The 19097-nt window shown below is 40.2% G+C and overlaps 1 protein-coding gene across 2 annotated transcripts; it reads right to left on the reverse strand.

Annotated features, from left to right (window-relative positions):
• Positions 1–11815: 11815 nt before the first annotated feature.
• LOC118806586 (olfactomedin-4-like) lies at positions 11816–18365 on the reverse strand. 2 transcript variants are annotated; one of them, XM_036568043.1, is made up of 5 exons: positions 18253–18365; positions 17312–17470; positions 15425–15637; positions 13413–13545; positions 11816–12961 (listed from the first exon to the last, which is right to left on the reverse strand). In XM_036568043.1, exons 1-5 carry the CDS (start codon positions 18283–18285, stop codon positions 12150–12152), a joined length of 1350 nt encoding a protein of 449 aa, XP_036423936.1. In that variant the 5' UTR covers positions 18286–18365; the 3' UTR covers positions 11816–12149. The 2 variants fall into 2 exon arrangements, with proteins under 2 accessions (XP_036423936.1, XP_036423935.1); XM_036568042.1 differs by having other exon boundaries at positions 13407–13545.
• Positions 18366–19097: the final 732 nt, after the last annotated feature.

Consider the following 19097-nt stretch of genomic DNA (forward strand, 5'->3'; position numbering starts at 1 on the left):
TTCTTTCATCTTCCGAATGAAACGCTCTCGGTTCTCTCAAATTTGGAATTCACATGCTGAATGAAACGCGCCCGCTGTTCTTTCACGTTCAGAATGAAGAGACGCTCGCGGATTTACACATTCCGAACGAAATGCGCTCGCGGATCTTTCACATTAAGAATGAAGAGACGCGAGCGGTTCTTTCACCTTCCATGCAACGCGCGCGCGGATCTTCGGATCTTTCACACTCAGAATGAAGAGACGCTCCACGTTCTCTCACATTCGAAATGAAACGCTCGAGGATTATTCACCTTCCGAATGAAATGCGCTCGCGGCTCTCTCACATTTGGAATAAAAGGCGCTCGCGGTTCTTTCACAATCGGAATGAAAAGGTCTCGCGGATATTTCACATTCAGAATGAAGAGAGGCTCGCGGTTCTTTCACATTATGAACGAAAGGCGCTCGCGGTTCTATCATATTCGGATTTTTCACATTCCGAAAGAAATGCGCTAGCGGATCCTTCACGTTCGGACTGAAACGCGCTCGCGGTTCGTTCACGTTCAGAATAAAGAGGCGCTCGCGGTTCTTGCACATTCAGAATAAAAGGCGCTCGCGGTTCTTGCACATTCGGAATGAAGCGCACTCGCGGATTTTTTACATTCAGAATAAAACGCGCTCGCGGTTCTTCTGTATTCCAAATGAAACGCGCTCAAGGATTCTTTCACATTCGGAAAGAAACCGCTGGCGTATCTTTCGCATTCAGAATGTAACGCGCTTGCGGCACCAGAATTGAACGCGCCCGCGGTTCGTTCACGTTCAGAATGAAGAGATGCTCGCGGTTCTTTCACATTCCGAATGAAAGGCGCTGGCGGCTCTTTCACATTCACAGTGTAACGGGCTCGCGGCACCTTTACATTCGGAATGAAACGCGCTCGCCGCACTAGAACCAAACGGGCTTTTGGTTCTTTCACGTTCAGAATGAAGAGACGCTCGCGGCACCAGAATAAAACGCGCTCCTGTTTGTTCACTTTCAGAATGAAAGGCGCTCGCGGTTCTTCCACATTCAACCCAACGCTTAATTCAAAATTTGCCTGCTGTAGTTAGTTACTACAGTAACGACCCTTCGGGTTTTTCTTGATGTACTTGGTTACAGTAAAGGCCATCTATTGAATGCATATGGTTTGACAAACGTGGGGCCTTCAGTAAAGAAGCTATTGAATTTTTTGTTCATAAAATATTAATTATAATTCAATCCAACTCTTAATTCAAATTCAAATTCTGCTTGCTGTATTTGGTTACAGTAATAGGGATCTGTCCAAACCCTCGGTTTGACAAATTTAGGCTCTTCAGTAAAGAAGCTATTGAATTTTTTGTAAGTAAAATATTAATATTAATATAAGTCTGCTTGCTGTAGTAAGGAGCATATAGAGGGCACACTTTAATGCATTTGGATTACAGTTTTTCCTCCTACATTTATCTCATGTATGTTGTAATTATTAAAACTTTAATCAGTATTAACCTCAAGGCCTTCTTCAAATTCTGATTCCTGTAGAAAGGAATTCTAGTAGTAAGGATACAAATTTAATTCACAAGAACGCTTGTGAATTCTGCTTGCTGTAGTAGACTGTATTAATGACAGAAAAAAAAATCTATTGATTTTTAAATTTTATTTGCATAGAACATTAATTTTAAATCAGGCAGAGAAAAGAAACCAATTATAATTGTGTGTGACAAATGTTTTAAACTTGAATACAATTCAAATTCTACTTGTAGTCATTTGCAATAGTAGGCCACATATTAATGCATTTTATCAGAAAGTTTTAGGTCTTATAGTAAAAAGGCTATTGATTTTTTAAATATTTAAAACGTTAACTAAAACTGGAGTTCATTGACTAGCTGTAGTTAGTTAAAATAATAGAACAGATTTTAATACCTTTAATTTTACAAGTTTGGGCCCTACAGTAAAGAAGCTATTTTTTATTTTATTTTGTGAATTTAGAATATTAATCATAAATCAACACAACGGTGAAATTAAACTCTGTTTGTCTCTGTACGAGATGCTGCACAGCCCAGAGAACCAGAGCAACTGTGACTTCTTGAGATGTTCAGGTATCCAGCACACATGCTATAAGCTAACACATAACATCGCTATGGCAAAAATGTAGCTAGCTGAGAGTTTATGAGCACGATTAACACATTAAGATTGTAAAATGAAAACCCAGTATTTTATTTTATTTATTTATTTATTTATTTATTTTTTGCTTGGACTGCTGGTAGTGTGGCTAGCCAAATCAGCATGCTTTAGTCCAGCTCCAGTAGCTGCTCAGTTTAGGCTACAGGCTCCATAGTAGGCTATATAAGAGATTAGATGTGAAATTAAAGTTATATTGTGTTACCTACTTATAACAGACTACAAACATGAGAAAGTTCACTGTTAACCAGCATATTGAAGGTATAGTATCATGTTGCGAACATTAAGAAATCAGCACTTACATTAGACTATATTTTGTCTCAGTAACTATATGAGTAGCCACCTTTCACTCTAGCTGGGCTTTGGTACAGACAGCCTTTTATAACATATGTTCAATGTGTGCTTTTACAATAATCGGTGAGTACAGAGATGCAAAAGAGACAAGCAAAGATAGAGAGAGAGGTAAATGAAACAAAATCAAATTTAAACTATCGCCTGATTTAATGTAGGTTTAATGTACTTTTTTAGCTGAAAACTAAACATATAAATAAATAGTTAAATGATTAATTAAACTTAAACAGGCAATTGAAGTCAAATACATTTATGGAACATTAATAGCAGTTTATGGAAGAACGGATGGATGAAGAAGGAACAAATGAAAGAAAAAAGGTGCATAACAGTTACAGATGGGTAAAAAAGGAGCAGTGATTGAATAAAAAACAAAAGGAGAAACATATTGTTGCTGTAATATTCAAATTTGGTAGTTATTTTAATCACAATCAGACGTGAGTAACATTTCTGCAAAATGGACCTCATAAAAATCCTGATCCTAGTTACGGGCCTGTTGGCAGTTATACGTTAACTCCAGTGTTTAAGACCATTTATTGTTAAACAGTGTTCAATGATCAGCAGAGCTTTATTTTACTGCAAAGGACGATTATGTAAAAATTTAGTTCTGCTGTGGAGCCGCAACGGGGCAGTAAAAGAGCCGCATGTTGCCGACCCCTGACTCAGCTAAAGTGGAAAAAACATTTTCATAGTAGACCTAATAGTACTCCGCAGAGCCAGGGTCACTGATAAAAAGAGGCTGAAGTGTTGCTGAAGTTTAACAAAGGACTCTAAATATCATGTCTGTACATTTCTTGCTGAAATGTTTAAATTGGAGCAGTTTTATTTCAACAGTTGACAATGCTTTGCACAAAAATGTTTTGTTTTTATTCGGATATTTTTGTTGATTATTGTTAGGAAAAACCTGGAATGACTGACTTTGCCTTTACTTAATATACATTTTTGTTGGGTGTCACATCTTTGGTTGTGTAAGTTTGATTCTTGGTTACACTTAAACTCACTTTTTTGTGATCTTTTTGTATATTTGCAGCTTTTCAAATGTATGTTTCTTTCTGGCTCATGACTAAATGCAGTGTCTTGTCTACACTGTCACTTGGGCTTGTTTGGTGTGTCACGTGGAGATTCACAAACATTCTGACAATCACGCTTTGAAAGTAGCTAAAAAGTAGTGGACTACTTTTCAAAAAGTAGCTAAAAAGTAGCCACTGCTTTTTCTGGAAAAGTAGCAATTGTAGCTAGCTACAACTTTTGGGAAAGTAGCTACAAAGTAGCTGACAACTATTTTTCAGTAGCTATCCCAACCCTGCAGGTATGTTTTGTTTGCATTCAGCAACAGATGGACATGGATAACAGTGGCTGACTGGTGTTCTTGACTGACTGACTGACTGACTTTGTCTTCTAGTCTTTGTCCAAATCTGTGTTCTGGTAGTCATTTTTTCCAGTAATGAAAACAGTATCTTCATCTCTGTCGGTAGACTCATCACTGGCTTGTTCCCCTCTGGTTACACCTTAGTTTATTCATTCAGATGATTTACCTCAAGAAGCAGGTTGTGATGGAGCGTCCCCATCCTCCTCTCATCATTTTCTATGATGACATAGATGACCCTGTTCCAGTAACACTCTGTCCCCAGACTTCAGGACTACTACTCTGTCCCGCTGATCAAATACCTGCGAATATGCTGCTGAGGGCTATCTGGGGGCTGTGTAGGCTAAAAAATAAGTTAAACAATAAATAAATTATTATTGTATGCAGTACCCCCCCCAACCCATTGTCATAAAGACAAACATAAATAGTAAAACATTAATAAACAAATATAGAAATAAATACTGAACGTAATACATTAGGCATTAATGTCAAACTTTAATTATTTGTTTGTTTATGAGTACATTTCTTTTTACATTTATTTGCGTTCATTTTTAAGATTTTTCATTTATTTAATTTTTATTATTTTATTTATTTTTTATATTAGCAGACCCTGTCCTTCATAGCATCTGTGAGTGTGTGTGTGTTTGGTTGAGACTTGTGCAGTTAGAAGGTTTCTGAGGTTGGAAGTTTCTGGACATTGGACATTCCTCTTCTGCAGCAGAGTTGTGTACCTCACATGCAAATGAAACCTTGCTGAGCCATATCTGTAGAGACTTCATAATCATAATGTTAAGGTAACATGTACATATATTGACAGAGTGCTAATGGCCCCTCTGCAGCCAAACCCACACATAGCCCATTTAAAAGGCAGTAAGTGTGGGTTTCCTACATATAATGTGAAATGGTGGGCACATGCGGGCCTCAACGTTAGCAGGCCATCCCAGCAATGGGCTAAAAATGTGGGCTAAAAAATTTGATCCACTGCGCGCTGCTAATTTTGGGACCCCAGTCAGTCATGAAACCGGGGCACATACAGGCCTCATTGTTAGGGCTTCTGTGTCAGTGGCCCACCATAAGCCCTGATATGAGAGCTTAGAATGGACCACAAGCATGGGCCCCTAACATGGGGCCCTTGCACGTGCCATATGAGGGCTAATTGTGGGTTTCCCTCATATAAGAGCTTAGTGTGGGCCCCCATAGTCAGTCACATTTCATATGAGGGCTTAGTGTGGGCTTCCTGAAGTGGGGCCTCAGTCAATCAACATGGGCCCTGCATGTATTCCTGGTTTCATGACTGACTGGGGCTCCACTTTGGGAAGCATACACTAAGCCCCCATATGAGGGCTATGAAGCCCTGCACATGCCCCGGTTTCATAACTAACTGGTGCCCCACTACAGGGCCCCACTACAGCCTACAGTGGTCTCAATTTTTAGCGACAGAACTGTGACAGAAGTTTAAGTTAGCACTATACACTCAATATAAACATGAAACACAATTATAGTACTAGCAAATAACTTCTGAATATGCAAAAGATAGAAAACATCCAACACTGTAGATTTTAGTTTAAAATATTTGTATTGGCAAAGCTTGAACAAATAAAACAAAACAAAAAAAAACACCACTCACACTCTCTCACGCACAGGTCGCTCTAAGTAGAGTCTCTGACCAGTAAACAAACCAGTTCTCTACCGCCCTAGTTGCAGGCCTGATACGTGGCTCGGGTGCGTAGTGGCTCAGAAAAAAATAATGCAATTGGCCTCTTCACTCCGAAGAGCATTAAACAAAACAAAAGTTACCTCTGTGGGAGTGGCTCTGTCTCTCTACCACATCTCTCTCTCCCTCGCTCCCTCTCTCTGCAGCAGTGGAACAAAGCACCGTAGTCGAGTAGTCAGACACTCAGGGCTTGTGAACGTTTGTACTCCGATGTAGCCAGTGGAAACTGGGCCTTTGCCGGTCACCCCAGTCGCTGGGATGGCGACAATAATACACATACTATAGGAGAACTGAGCTAGTTAATGTAATAATACAAGGATTATGGAGCTAGGGTGCCCTTAACAGCCTGAGTTAGCCTACTACAGCTTGACTTATGAACAATACAATGGGCGATGCTTTGAGCAGCAGTATCGTGTGTGTTCTCCTCTCTTTTTTTCTCTTTCTTTCTTTTTTCTTTTTCCCACTTCTGCTGTTGTCCCTCCCACCGACCCTGCTGATTGGCTCATTAAAACACTCTGTGAGAGGTTATAGGCTCAGAAAGAGGAAAAAGTAAGAGTTATTTCAGAAACATACTTAATCAACTAACCACACTTCTAGATTCACGTGAATATATATTTGAACTGCTGCTTCACTTAAGACATAAAAAGAAATAAACAGAACTGAAAGTTTTAACTGGGCTGCATAAGCATCAACCATCCACTTTGCCCACATTTTGTCATGGCCCCTGGGAGTATGCTATTCTTCATCTTCCTCAATTAGCACAAACAGTAAGTCAACAGGAAGGTGAGGGTGGTGGCCATAAAGGAGAAAGAAGGGGGAATATCCAATGGACTTATGCTTGGTGCAATTGTAGGCATGTACCACTTGTGGGAGATGGTCCATCTACTTCTTCCTTTCTTTCTCTCCAAAGCATCCTGTTGAAACTTTTTGCCAGGTATGTTTGAGGATGATCCTGAAGTGGCCCACGTCTGACATTTCTTACAGGGTTCTAAAGAGGTCGTTTTCAAACTCTCCTCCCTGGTCGTGATGAAGTTTTGTGGGGTAGCCGAAATGTGGGATGAAGTCATTGAAAATCTTCTTGAATTCTGTTGTTCCAATTTTATTCCCTGTGGGTTAGGCTTGGGTGAATCAAGTCAAGGTATCCACCAAGACAAGCTTCCTTTGCTATGTTCGAGATGTAAGCAGTCTGTGGAAACCAGCTCAAGTGGAGAGTTTGTAGAGATGGGTGCTCTCACATGCATAGCTGTTTTCTTCTGTTTAATGCTTAGGCATTTCCATGTTATATGCTTTGTTTTTTTTCCTCAAATACAGCCAATAAAACTGATCCCTAGCCAGACCTAGCACATGCTCCACTCCGACACGGTCCATGTCTTTGTGGAGATGTCGCAAGACTGCTGACCGGTACTTTGCTGGTAGTACCGTCTGTTTCCTCAGGTTAGTCTTTCTCCATGTGAGACCCATTTCCAGATGTAACTTTCCCCATTCATAGAGTAGTTTCTTGATGTGGCCTTGTGCTTGCTTCCGTACTTCACTGGTGTCACATTGGCTTCTTTCAGCCTTAGCAGTTTTCAAATTGTGCTGTCTTCTCTTTGTCCCACTTCAAGTTCTCTATGACTGACTTTTTTTAGTGAGCCATGGAAAAAGCTTGTGTCTGGGTCACCTTAGGTGGTGATATTTAGAACTGCAACTAAAGGGACATCTCTCTTCCAAGTGGCATCATTACCTTGCCACACAGCACAAACATCATCCATGGGCATCTTCTCTGGACACCTGCTTACATACTGCTCAATGTCCATTGGGACAAAGTGTCTGCATCCACATTGATTTTTCCAGGCCTGTATTTGGTGTCAAAGTTTGATTCAGTGAGGTCTCCAACCCATTGGTGGCCTACAGCATTCAGCTTGGCTGTCTTCATGACATAGGTCAATGGGTTGTTGTCCGTGTAGAGGATGAAATGTGGAGGCACTGGTATGAGAACCTATGGTAAACTGAAATCTGGGTATGCCAGGATATATAAACGAGAATATATAATGACCCTCTCACTTGAAAAGCTTGCACTTTGTTGGTCTCAGCTTCCCTCCAGAAGTCTTCAGTGCTCTTAGGACATGCTGAAGCCCCACCACATGTTGTTCAAAGCTTTTCGCTTAGCACAAGAGGTCTTCAAGATAGGGGAGGCAACATTCATCACGTAGGGAGACCCTGTTGAAAGCTCAACACCATTCTTCTTCCGGATGCAGACCACTAGGGGTAAATAAGCAGATTTTGATTTCTTTTTCTATCCTCAAGCCAGAAGATCCTGAAAATAATTTTTGAAATGTGAAATATTGAAGATTGAAATTTCAATATTTCAAGTTGTTTGAGCACCAAAAAGTTCCACTACGCCTCTGCTTGATTCTAGATGCTCAGCTGTAGAATGCTACAACATTTCATTGTGAGGAATCCATGGTGGGAGGTATTCTATACCTGATGCTATCATTTTACCCCAAGGAATGATGATATGCTCTTCCAGAGAGGACTGTGCTTGAACTGCATTCACAATAGCTGTTGCTTGTTCTTGATGGATGCCCATAGCATGACTCAGTAGACTTAAAAGAGTTGCAGTGCCGTTTTGCATCTCTCTGGAGTAATTTCTTATCAACCATTCCATTGATACTTGATACTGAGCAGTGGCCTCTTCAAGCGACATGTGGCTGACCGGGAATAACACATGGATGAATAGACTTGGACCATCATTTCCAGGGAGGTCAACTTGCAGTTCAACCCAGTCATCATATGGTATGGCACCTCCCTTAACTGTAACAACATCTAGGCTTCCCTTTAATGTTGTTGTGGGGCCTCACTGTAAGGTTTCGCAGATATTCTTCCTTTCATGTGCAACATTCAGCATGCTGACCTGAGCACCCGTGTCCAATAGTACACTGACATTGATGTAGCACTGCAGCAAACATTTTCCCCCAACCAGACAGGCAATCTCAGTGGGTGCTGGCTGATTACTTCTGAGGGTCGGTGGTTTGATTTGGTGCTTAACTAAATGTGTAAACTGAGGACTGGTGTGAGAAGTGTTGGTCTGTTCTTCAAGCGAGTGGTTTAGTGAAAACCTGGCAGGCTTAAGGCAGGAAATGGATAGACTTGAGGTGAAAATCAGTCATTCCTTGTCCCTTCTCAGTGACTGGCTCCAGGTTCCCCCTTTCTTCTGATCTAGCAATGGCTACAGATGACCACACCCTGTTCGGAACACCTCTGGCAGCTCTTTTTTTTGTGGCTGGGAGCATACTTGTGAACACTGGCAGGACTGTGTGCCTTAAGGAGTCAACCACACTCATTAACGTGGATACCTAAGTGTTTGAGTGGTGGTGCTGGATGACACTCCCTGCCTTAGCCTCTTGTGATCCAACTGAACACTGCTGATGTGGGTATGCTTGCCCTTGAAGTTTGGTCCCAGCCTTCTCTGTCTTTAACTTTCGTCGCTCATGGTCTGAGTCACTTGGTGTAAGAGCTCTTTGTCTGGGACAGATGTGTCATATATAAGAGCTTTTAACTCCTCCGCACGCCTCCGTACTTAATACCAAATCCCTGATAAAGGGACTGAAGAAACACGCACTGCACCATCAAAGAGTCATATGTCAGCATTAGTCTGTTTTGAGGCAAAGAGTACTTCTGCCTTAATCCTGGAAGTCGATAAAGGAACGTTTCCTGATCATGCTGCTTTGCACACATTAAGGCTTGAAAGAGTTCACTGCTTTTCCGTTCATTGAGATGTGACTGAAGAAAGCTTTTTAAATCGGTGAGTTATATTTTTTCTTATTAAGTAGCATTTCCTTAAAATTACCTGGTTCAACAATGCAGAGAATGCTCCTGATGATTTCTGTGTCACTGTGGCCCTCCTTGACACCATCACCTATCTGTCTACAGATGCTGCAGCAGCTGATGTCAGTGTTGATGTCACCTGTTTGTCCCCCTTGGATCCTAAACTCCCTGCACTGCAGTAAAGGTAAGTCTCTAATAGAGATCAGGCCTTTTTGTGAGTATTGTTCACTGAGTGTGTGTGTTAACTGAATCAGGGAGCGAGACACTACTTATGTCTTGATGAACTACTCCACTGCTTGTTTCACCTGAAGCTGAAAAACTACAGGTTCCATGTCCACATGTTGGGCAGTAGGTGACGTTAGGTTTGCAGCTGTATGATCTGCTGAACATCACCTAACTGAAGCAGCTGTGACATTTCCCTGATCTTCTAGGCTAAGTAATTCATCTCAACACATGTGATCACATACAAAATCAAAACAGCTCTCTTCAACAGAAACGCTTATGGCACCACTATCTGCGTTGTAGACAGTGCACTGTACAGTCTGCTAGCTGTGAGGGAGTGCAGGCTCTTTTTGATGCTCCCAGCAAGTGTCTTTCTCTTAGCATTGGCCATGACGTACAAACATTCAGTGAGATAACATGTCGCTTGTAGTCAGTGTGATCTCTGTGCTCTGCCAGCCAGGACCGCTGACCCACTGATCTTCCTTTGACACCACCTTTCGCACCTTCAGCAGGCACACGCCCCCAGCATTTCAGAGCGGAAAATACTTCTTATTTTTTTTCATGATTTTGAAAAATTTTGCATACTTTGATTTTTTTAATCATTCAAATTTGGCTGAATGGGTAATAAAACATCTTTCTGTGGTGTGACAAACACATTTATTTCTGCTTTACATGGACTTTAATCTCTTTAATCTTTAAAAATTTAATTTATGTTTCAACACTTTTGCTACAACACAACAACTCTTATAAAACCAGTGCTACATTAACATGTTTATGTACAGCTCTATATGACTACATTTATAGCGCCATGTCACTTTCCCTATCGCTTAAACAAAGCAGGTCATAATCAGACGTTTTTCTTTTCAAAGTGAGTTGTTGATATAGCAACCTCTATCAAACCCTTGAGGCATATGGTAAGACCCTTTTTGAGCAGCCTGTCCTTTGCCGGCTTGTCCAGTTACAGCCTCTTTTGCCTGATGACTCAGTGCTCAGTGGATCCTCTGCTTTCTGAATGTTATGAGTCATGTGTAATTACATCTCTGAGGCCTGTCCATCTGAGGGTCTGTTCTGTTCTGTTCTGAGCTGAAGGACAGCAGCATGTGTCCCCATCCACTTCCCATTCACTACAAAAAGATTCCAATGTCCAGATCTTTTCAATATTCTGCATGATACAGTTGATCAAACAAAGTCAGTCAGAGTGGTCTAATTGATTGATTCATAGTAGAGTAATGTATCGGCTGATTTCTTCATAGTGATGGTAAACTGATCTCATTTTTACTGGCAGGTAATGTTGCTTTGTCATTTCACTAGTAATACGTCTGAGAGATTATTTGCCATGTTAATAGAGAATGGTTCAACATTGCGTAAGAGGGTGAGCGAACACCGTGGACCAGAAATGACAGCCAATCCTCTGCCTGAGCTAAGTTAATCACAAGGGGGCACCACAGACTCATTTTGCACTAGTGCAGCCGCACAGTGATTTACAAGTGAATTAACAGAGATGCATCATTTAAATGTGCTGTTTAATGCAGAGTTACATCATTGTAATGGTCATTGCAATTATTTATAACACTGTAGTAATAAATTTTTGCTGTTTCAATCAAATTTCCTGAGTAACTAGTTGTTTTTGAATTGTAAAACAAAATGTAAACTACAAAATGCAAAAACCTGTTTTCACCCATCTTCTGTTTCACCACTAAGGGCACTAAGTTACACAATATTGGGACAGTCTGCATCATAGCTTGTATAATCTAAAGAAACTTGTAATATCTTAGTTTTTATAGTTTATTTTTTGAAATCCAGACTTTTCCACTGAAAAATATAACAACATTTCTGTGCAAAAATCAGAGACCTCCCATTGTTTGTTCAATTTCCAGTCAAAATAGCCATTGAGTACAAGTTATTCATTTTAAAAGTCAGAAATAAATAGATGTTTGAAAATTACACAGAAACCTCAACAGCTCAATATAATATTATTTTCTCAGTATTTGGTGTGTCCACCCCTGAAAAGAAAGAAAGCTGTAATAAAGATAAAGAGTGGACTCTGGGGTGGTCAGTCCATTGTCCTGAGAACACCAGCACCTTCTTTGTTTGATGTGTCCGTCTCCTTTTCTCAGTGAGGTTCTTCTTGATCAGCTACACATCCTTTCAGACCCACAGCGCTGAGTCGTCTTCTCACAGTGGAAGGATGGACAGAAACACCTGTGGATGTTTTCAGATCTGAAGCAGCTTGATTTTCTCCTCTCTCTCAAAGATGAAAGCTTTAAGTGCTGTTTATCTGATGGGGGCAGTTTTGGTGTCGACCAGGTCGTGCACAGTTGATAGGAGTCCCCTTTGTCTTTTTATATTTTAATAATCTTTTGACTTTTTTCCACCTATTTTCCTTTGACTTCCCTCCTAATTATGCAGTTGGTCCTTCCTATATTTAAATCTCTCTGACCTTCGCACAGTATTTTACACTTTTAGCAGTGAAGTCTGTCTGAACTGTGATATCCTGCATCATTACATAGCATCTTCTCTCCTCAGAAGAAAGCTTGGAAAGACAGCAGGTAGCCGTCATTGTACATGTAGAGCTTCATGTCGGTGGGGTTGTAGTGGAGGTTGGCAATGCCAGCTGAAACCTTCTCCAGCGGCAGGGACAGCGTGTTGTCCTCCTGCCCCGTAGACGTGTCGAAGGCGTAGAACACCTCCTCTTTGTATTGGTCGACGTAGCGTGTGGCGTACAGCACCCCGCACACCATGAAGGCGTTGGTGACTGAGCGTTTGAACAGCCTGGTCTTCCAGGTGTGCGTCACATTGAAACCTTCCCTGTCCACTCGGCTCAGAACCATGTTACCGTAGTTGCTGTCTGTGGCATACATCACCCACAGGCCCTCGCTGTCGGCCGCTAGGTCGATGTCGGTCCAGTCGCGGCAGTTGTAGTAGCAATATGGGAACTTGTTGTTGACTCCGGCTTCAGGCAGTTTCAAGCGCTGGTTCTTTTTGGTCTGCAGGTTGTAGCTGCATAGCTCGGCCGTGGTGTAGCACTGATAGTACACAACACCATCGTACATTATGGTACCTGGGCCCTGAACCGCATCAGTGTGAGTGTTGGAGGGCGCAATGGACTCATCCCGGTGATTTCTGCCGGCCATGAAGTCCTCAAAAGACGGGTAGTAGCGGATGATGTTGCCAAACTTGTGGCTGTTGACCAAAGGCTGGACCCAATACCTTTCCTCACTGCCGGCGCTGGTGTCACGGCCCCAGGCACCCGAGGTGTAGGACTTGCCAAATGGACTCAGCTTGGTGATCAATGGGGAGCTGATGTTGGTCATGATACGATGAGAACAGGAACCTGAAAGACCGAGATCACATCTTAGGACAGTTCACTGTGACTTCCGGAAACCACTTGGTCTCGTTCTTCCAGGGTAGGTACTTCCTAAACTTTGACTGATACTGCACAGGTGCCCAAGATGGAGCCAGGGAGTCAGGCTTAGCCTTGCAACTACCAGCGTCAACTCGTTAAAAATGTTCCCTATTGACTTTTTAATGCTGAGAGTGGTACAAAACTTTTGGCATTAAAAAGGCAATAGGGAACATTTTTTAACAAGTCGGCTAACTGTTTTAATCCTCATAGGTCCCCCATAGCAACTCTGCCTCGATATGCTAATCTTTCAATTAACACCCAATAGTTAGACTATGGGTCTTTAGGTTGCTGCACAAGCTCTCTGACATACATGACTTTGAGGTATCATTGAATAATGACTTCTTCTCTCAGATGAAGAGAAAAACATAAGTACCCTTACTCCTGAAGTCATCTGGAATGCTCCTGCAAGTCTGTGCACGGTTGTTGAGGAAGCGTAGCCTCTCCCTCACTGACTCCAAGTTGAAGACATTGTCTGTGTACATCTTCTCCACATCCTTCTGAACGTTCTGCAACTGAAGCACACATTTCCAATGAGTGTAATTATGTACAGTGCCCTCCACAAATATTGGCACCCCTGGTAAACATGAGCAAAACAGGTTGTAAGCAACATATTTTATTGCTTATCTTTTTGATCTTTCATTTAAAATATTAACAAAAATCTATCCTTTTTTGGAGTATAATGATTGAAAAAAACAACCTTATCAGGAAATGAATATTTTTCTCAAATCTGTGTGTGCCACAATTGTGCAGCCTCCCTTTGCAAAGACAACAGCTCTGAGTCCTCTCCTATAACGCACAATGAGACTGGACAACACATGACAAATGATCTGAGACCATTCCTCCATTCAGAATCTCTCCAGATCCTTCAAGTTCCAAGGTCCATACTGTGGACTTTCCTTTTCAGCTCATCCCTCAGGTTTTCTACAGGGTTTAAGTCAAAGGACTGTGGTGGCCATGGCAAAATCTTAATGCTGTGGTGAGTGAACCATTTTTGTGTGGATTTTGAGGCGTGTTTTGTATCATTATCCTGCTGGAAGATCCAGACTATGGCCTGGTTTAAGCTTTCTGGCTGAGGCAGATACCTGCTCATACATGATGGAGTCTGTGATAGCATGTATCTCAATAAATAGTCCAGTGCCTTTGGAAGTAAAATAGCCCCACAACATCACAGATCCACCACCATACTTCACGGGTACTTTTCTGCATGGCTATCTTGCCAAACTCACCTTTGATGGTTGTTGCCACGAACCTTTATTTTGGTCACTATAAATCATCACTAGAAAACATGGTCCCACTGAAAGTTCCAGTAATGTTTGGCAAACTATAGGAGCTTGAGTTTGTTGATATACAGTTTGTGGGGTTTGACTGTAGTTTGGGAGACCTTGTGTCTCCAAGACCTAACTAATGTCTACAGTTCCCCATCTGTGATCCTTGGAGATTCTGTGTCCACTTGAACCATCCTCCTCACTATTTGTGAGGTCTATATAGAGATATGTCCTCTTCCCAGCAGATTCTTAACATCTCTAGTCGTTTTGAGCTTCTTAATTATTGCCCTGATTATAGAAATTGGCATTTTCAACTGTTTAGCTTTTTCTTGTAGCTATTTCCTGTTTTGTGCTAGCCAAGAACCTTTTGCTATACATCATTGCGGTGTTCCCTTGTCTTTCTCATATTGATGGAGGACTGAGGGAATTTGGTCCATGTTTCATCTCATATATTTCCCTGGTGAATCAGGAAGTCATAGCTGACCAGTTAAGTGTTCCTAATCTTTCAGGTGAACTTAAAAATATAAAATATGAATAGGAATAGATTTAATTAGAATTTCTAGGGGTGCCAATAATTGTGACACACATATATCTAAGAAATTCTAAGAATCTAAGAATATTAGTAATATTTTTTTAATTATTGTACATTAAATAAAGATTAGATTTCTGCTAAAATTTTGAATGACAGATCAAAAAGAATAAGAAATTAATAATATTTTTAACAGCTCATTTTGCTCATGATTACCAAGGGTGCTAATATTTGTGGAGGGCTCTGTATAACCCACCTGACATTACATTACAATGTACATAAATAGCCTCAAAAGTCCATTGTGTATGTACACAGAAGACACAGGCGTCAACTCATCACTGACAGTGATTCACACCCGGCATGTTGTGCAACATCCAGAAATTTGAAATCATTATTTTTGGTGAAAGTGCGCATCTCTGTCCAATAATATGGTAATTATGTATGTGATGAGACATAACAAATACCCGAATAGTGACTTCAGTATTTGAATACTGGCACCTTGAGCGGTGAAGTGAGTACTCGAGCACCTGTGCACATCCCTAACCACCACATCCACTCCTGCTGTTCCTGTGTGTGAATGCAGGAACGTGTCTGTACCTCTGTACTTAGTTTCTGAGTTTCGGCGCTGGGCCTGTCCCTGTGTGTGTCACTGATGATCTGATGAAGGTCCTGGAGCTCATCGCTGAGCTGGCGTAGGTGCAGAGCGTTGTACAGGCCATGTGTGTTCAGGTACTGGAAGCGCTGTAGACGTGCCGTCACGTTCTCCAGTGTGACCTGCATCTTAGGCAGCTCTTTACTGGTCATCACAACCTGCCAGTAAGAGTAAACACCATTTAGTACAGCACCAGCATTTACTACAGCAGTGATGTTTTAAATTGGCTTCAGAACGAGATTTAAGGTTCTGTTGTTAATTAGTGTGTTCAGTGAAGTATACGATCATTTTTTGACCAAAATAACTGTTTAAGCATAAACTTGTTTGAGCAGTGTGAATTATTTCTGTTTGGAGGTTATGCAGTGTAATTACCAGTGTTTGGAGTTTATGCGTGTAAATCCTGTGTTTGGAGTTTGCAGTGTAAATTATCTGTGTTTGGAGTTTATGCAGTGTAAATGACCTGTGTTTGGAGTTTATGCAGTGTAAATTACCTGTGTTTGGAGGTTATGCAGTGTAAATTACCTGTGTTTGGAGGTTATGCAGTGTAAATTATCTGTGTTTGGAGTTTATGCAGTGTAAATTACCTGTGTTTGGAGTTTATGCAGTGTAAATTACCTGTGTTTGGAGTTTATGCAGTGTAAATTATCTGTGTTTGGAGTTTATGCAGTGTAAATTACCTGTGTTTGGAGTTTATGCAGTGTAAATTACCTGTGTTTGGAGGTTATGCAGTGTAAATTATCTGTGTTTGGAGTTTATGCAGTGTACATTGCCTGTGTTAAGAGTTTATGCAGTGTAAATTACCTGTGTTTGGAGTTCATGCAGTGTATATTATCTGTATTTGGAGTTTATGCAGTGTAAATTACCTGTCTTTGGAGTTAATGCGGTGTAAATTACCTGTGTTTGGAGTTTATGCAGTGTAAATTACCTGTGTTTGGAGTTTATGCAGTGTAAATTACCTGTGTTTGGAGTTTATGCAGTGTATATTACCTGTGTTTGGAGTTTATGCAGTGTAAATTACCTGTGTTTGGAGTTCATGCAATGTATATTACCTGTGTTTGGAGTTTATGGGGTGTAAATTACCTGTGTTTGGAGTTTATGGGGTGTAATTACCTGTGTTTGGAGTTTATGGGGTGTATGTTACCAGTGTGCGGAGTTTGTGCAATATGAATTACCTGTGTTTAGAGTATCCTGTATATATTACCTTCGTTTACAGTTAAGGCAGTGAGGAATTATTTGGTGTGTGAGTCTATTCTAAGTAATTTTGGAACATTTCTATTGATGCATTCAACATGAATTACCTGTGTTAAGAGTTTATGCAGTGTGTTTTACATGTTGTGTTGGGACTTTGTGCTGTGTGAATAACTTGTGTTTTGAGTTAATATAGTGTGTAATACCTGTGTTTGCAGTTTATCCAGTGTGTATTTCCTGTGTTTGCAGTTCGTCCAGTGTATAAATTACCTGGGTTTCAAGGTTTCATACAGTGTGTATTATCTGTGGTTAGAGGTCATACAGTATGAATAACCTGTGTTTGGAGTTCATACATTGTGAATATCATGTATTTAGGGTTTATACAATATGAATTACTTGTGTTTGGAGTTTGTGCAATATGAATAACCTGTGTTTGGAGTTCATACAGTATGAATTATCTGTATTTAGGGTTTATGCAGGGGGTATTGTCTGTGTTTAGAGTTTATACAGTGTGAATTTCCTGTGTTTGGAGTTCATACAGTGTGAATATCATGTATTTAGGGTTTATACAATATGAAATACTTGTGTTTAGAGTTTATACAGTGATAATTTCCTGTGTTTGGAGTTTATACAGTGTGAATTACCTGTGTTTGGAGTTTTTGCAGTGAGACTTCACAGCCCTGTAGCAGTTGTGTGACTCCCTCATATTTAGCGGTAGGAAAAGCCCAGATGGCGCTGTTCACCTCACATACACATGAGCCGTCTTTCTCCTCACCCTGAACCCTCTGAGCGTGGCCTGCCTGCTGTAAACACACACAAACACAAAATCAATAAGGAACAAGGATGATATAATTATTTATATCAATACTGCCATAGATTTTTAAACCAAGCATCACAGTTGCATTATTATGCATTTACCTTTACAGTTAGTTTTAAATTTTATAAATTGTCACTGTCAGAACAGAACCTTACATCTCCCAAAAGGTTTCATAACTTTCAATGTAGGTTTATTTAGCAAGATTTTATTCTAAGTCATTTTCTAACATTTCTATTGTTGCATTCAACATGAAATTTTAACACTGTGTAAATTTCAGCTGACAAAAATGAAGATACAGCATTTTGTTTCCACAGTGACATACTAGTTAACCCCTTAAATGGCCAGCGCCCCCCAGCAGGCCCTATGTTTTATTACACATTCTATAACCTAAGAATAGCTCAACCAGTTTGCACTGTCATTATTGAATAATAGGCCTTAGTGTGTAATAAGCCTGAGATTTTATATTGACTTGCTTCAAATGTATACATCAATGCCAAAACAACATTTTGTTGACACATTCATGTAGAAAAATTCTATTCATTATTGTTTTCTGGGTTTCAGGTATCAAATGGTGCAAGTTTCTATTTAAAATTCAATAAGATTATAAAATCATGCACTGCAGTGTTCACCTAACACAGAATATTAAGTCTTTTGACAAACAAAACTGCACTGTATAATAAAAGACAAAAGCAAAATAAAAAAAATGTTTATTCTATGACAACAAGAAAAAAACAAGAGCATGGATAAAAGAAACACCTCAGTACTTACAGTGGCAGTGAGGAGCAACACCAACAGGATCATGGTCGATCACTGAGTGACCACCAGCTTCAGCAACACCATTTATAAACTCTCTCTCTGTCACACACACACACACACACACACACACACACACACACACACACACACATATGAAGATGTTTTTTTTCTCTGATGAGGATGTGAAGATTTTCAGTAAAGGAAGTTGTGTGCTGGGAAATAACTGTCAAAAAATTCCACTCTAATTTTAAGTTTCCATAATATTTCTCAACACACCTCTTAAATAATGCAGTGTAAGTTTGTTAATGCAGCCAAAGCAACAGTCACGCAGAAGCTGCACTTGCACATCTAAATAAGTTTCTATAATAAATATTCACTTTTTCATTGTTGTTATGAGCTAAATGTTGACATGCAGGTACATGGTGGTTATAATTTGGATTATAAGACTCATATTTTATTTTTTTATTATATGTAAAATTCTAAAGTGATAATGTAGTTATATGAATAATTGGCAGGTAATCAATTCCTGTCTAACAGCTAAATTTAGTATTAGTGTCATATTAACAATAGTGTTATTTTATTCAGTGAACCTGCACAGTGTATATTGTACACACTTAAAAATTATGGCTCTTTAAGAGTTCTTTAGTAAAGAAAATGGTTCTGTATAGAATCATGGACACTCAAAGAACGCTTTGCATAATTAAAGGGTTCTTTGCATCGTGAAAGGGTTCTTCAGCTTGATGGCAAATTTGCTGTATATGGTTCAATATAAGAACCTTTTTTCAAAAGGGTTCTACTTAGCACCAAAAAAAAGGTTCTTCTATTGTTATTATGTCAAGCTTGTTACAATAGATGAA

The sequence above is a fragment of the Colossoma macropomum genome, unplaced genomic scaffold, assembly GCF_904425465.1.
Source record: "Colossoma macropomum unplaced genomic scaffold, Colossoma_macropomum, whole genome shotgun sequence".
In the NCBI taxonomy this organism is placed as follows: Eukaryota; Metazoa; Chordata; class Actinopteri; order Characiformes; family Serrasalmidae; genus Colossoma; species Colossoma macropomum.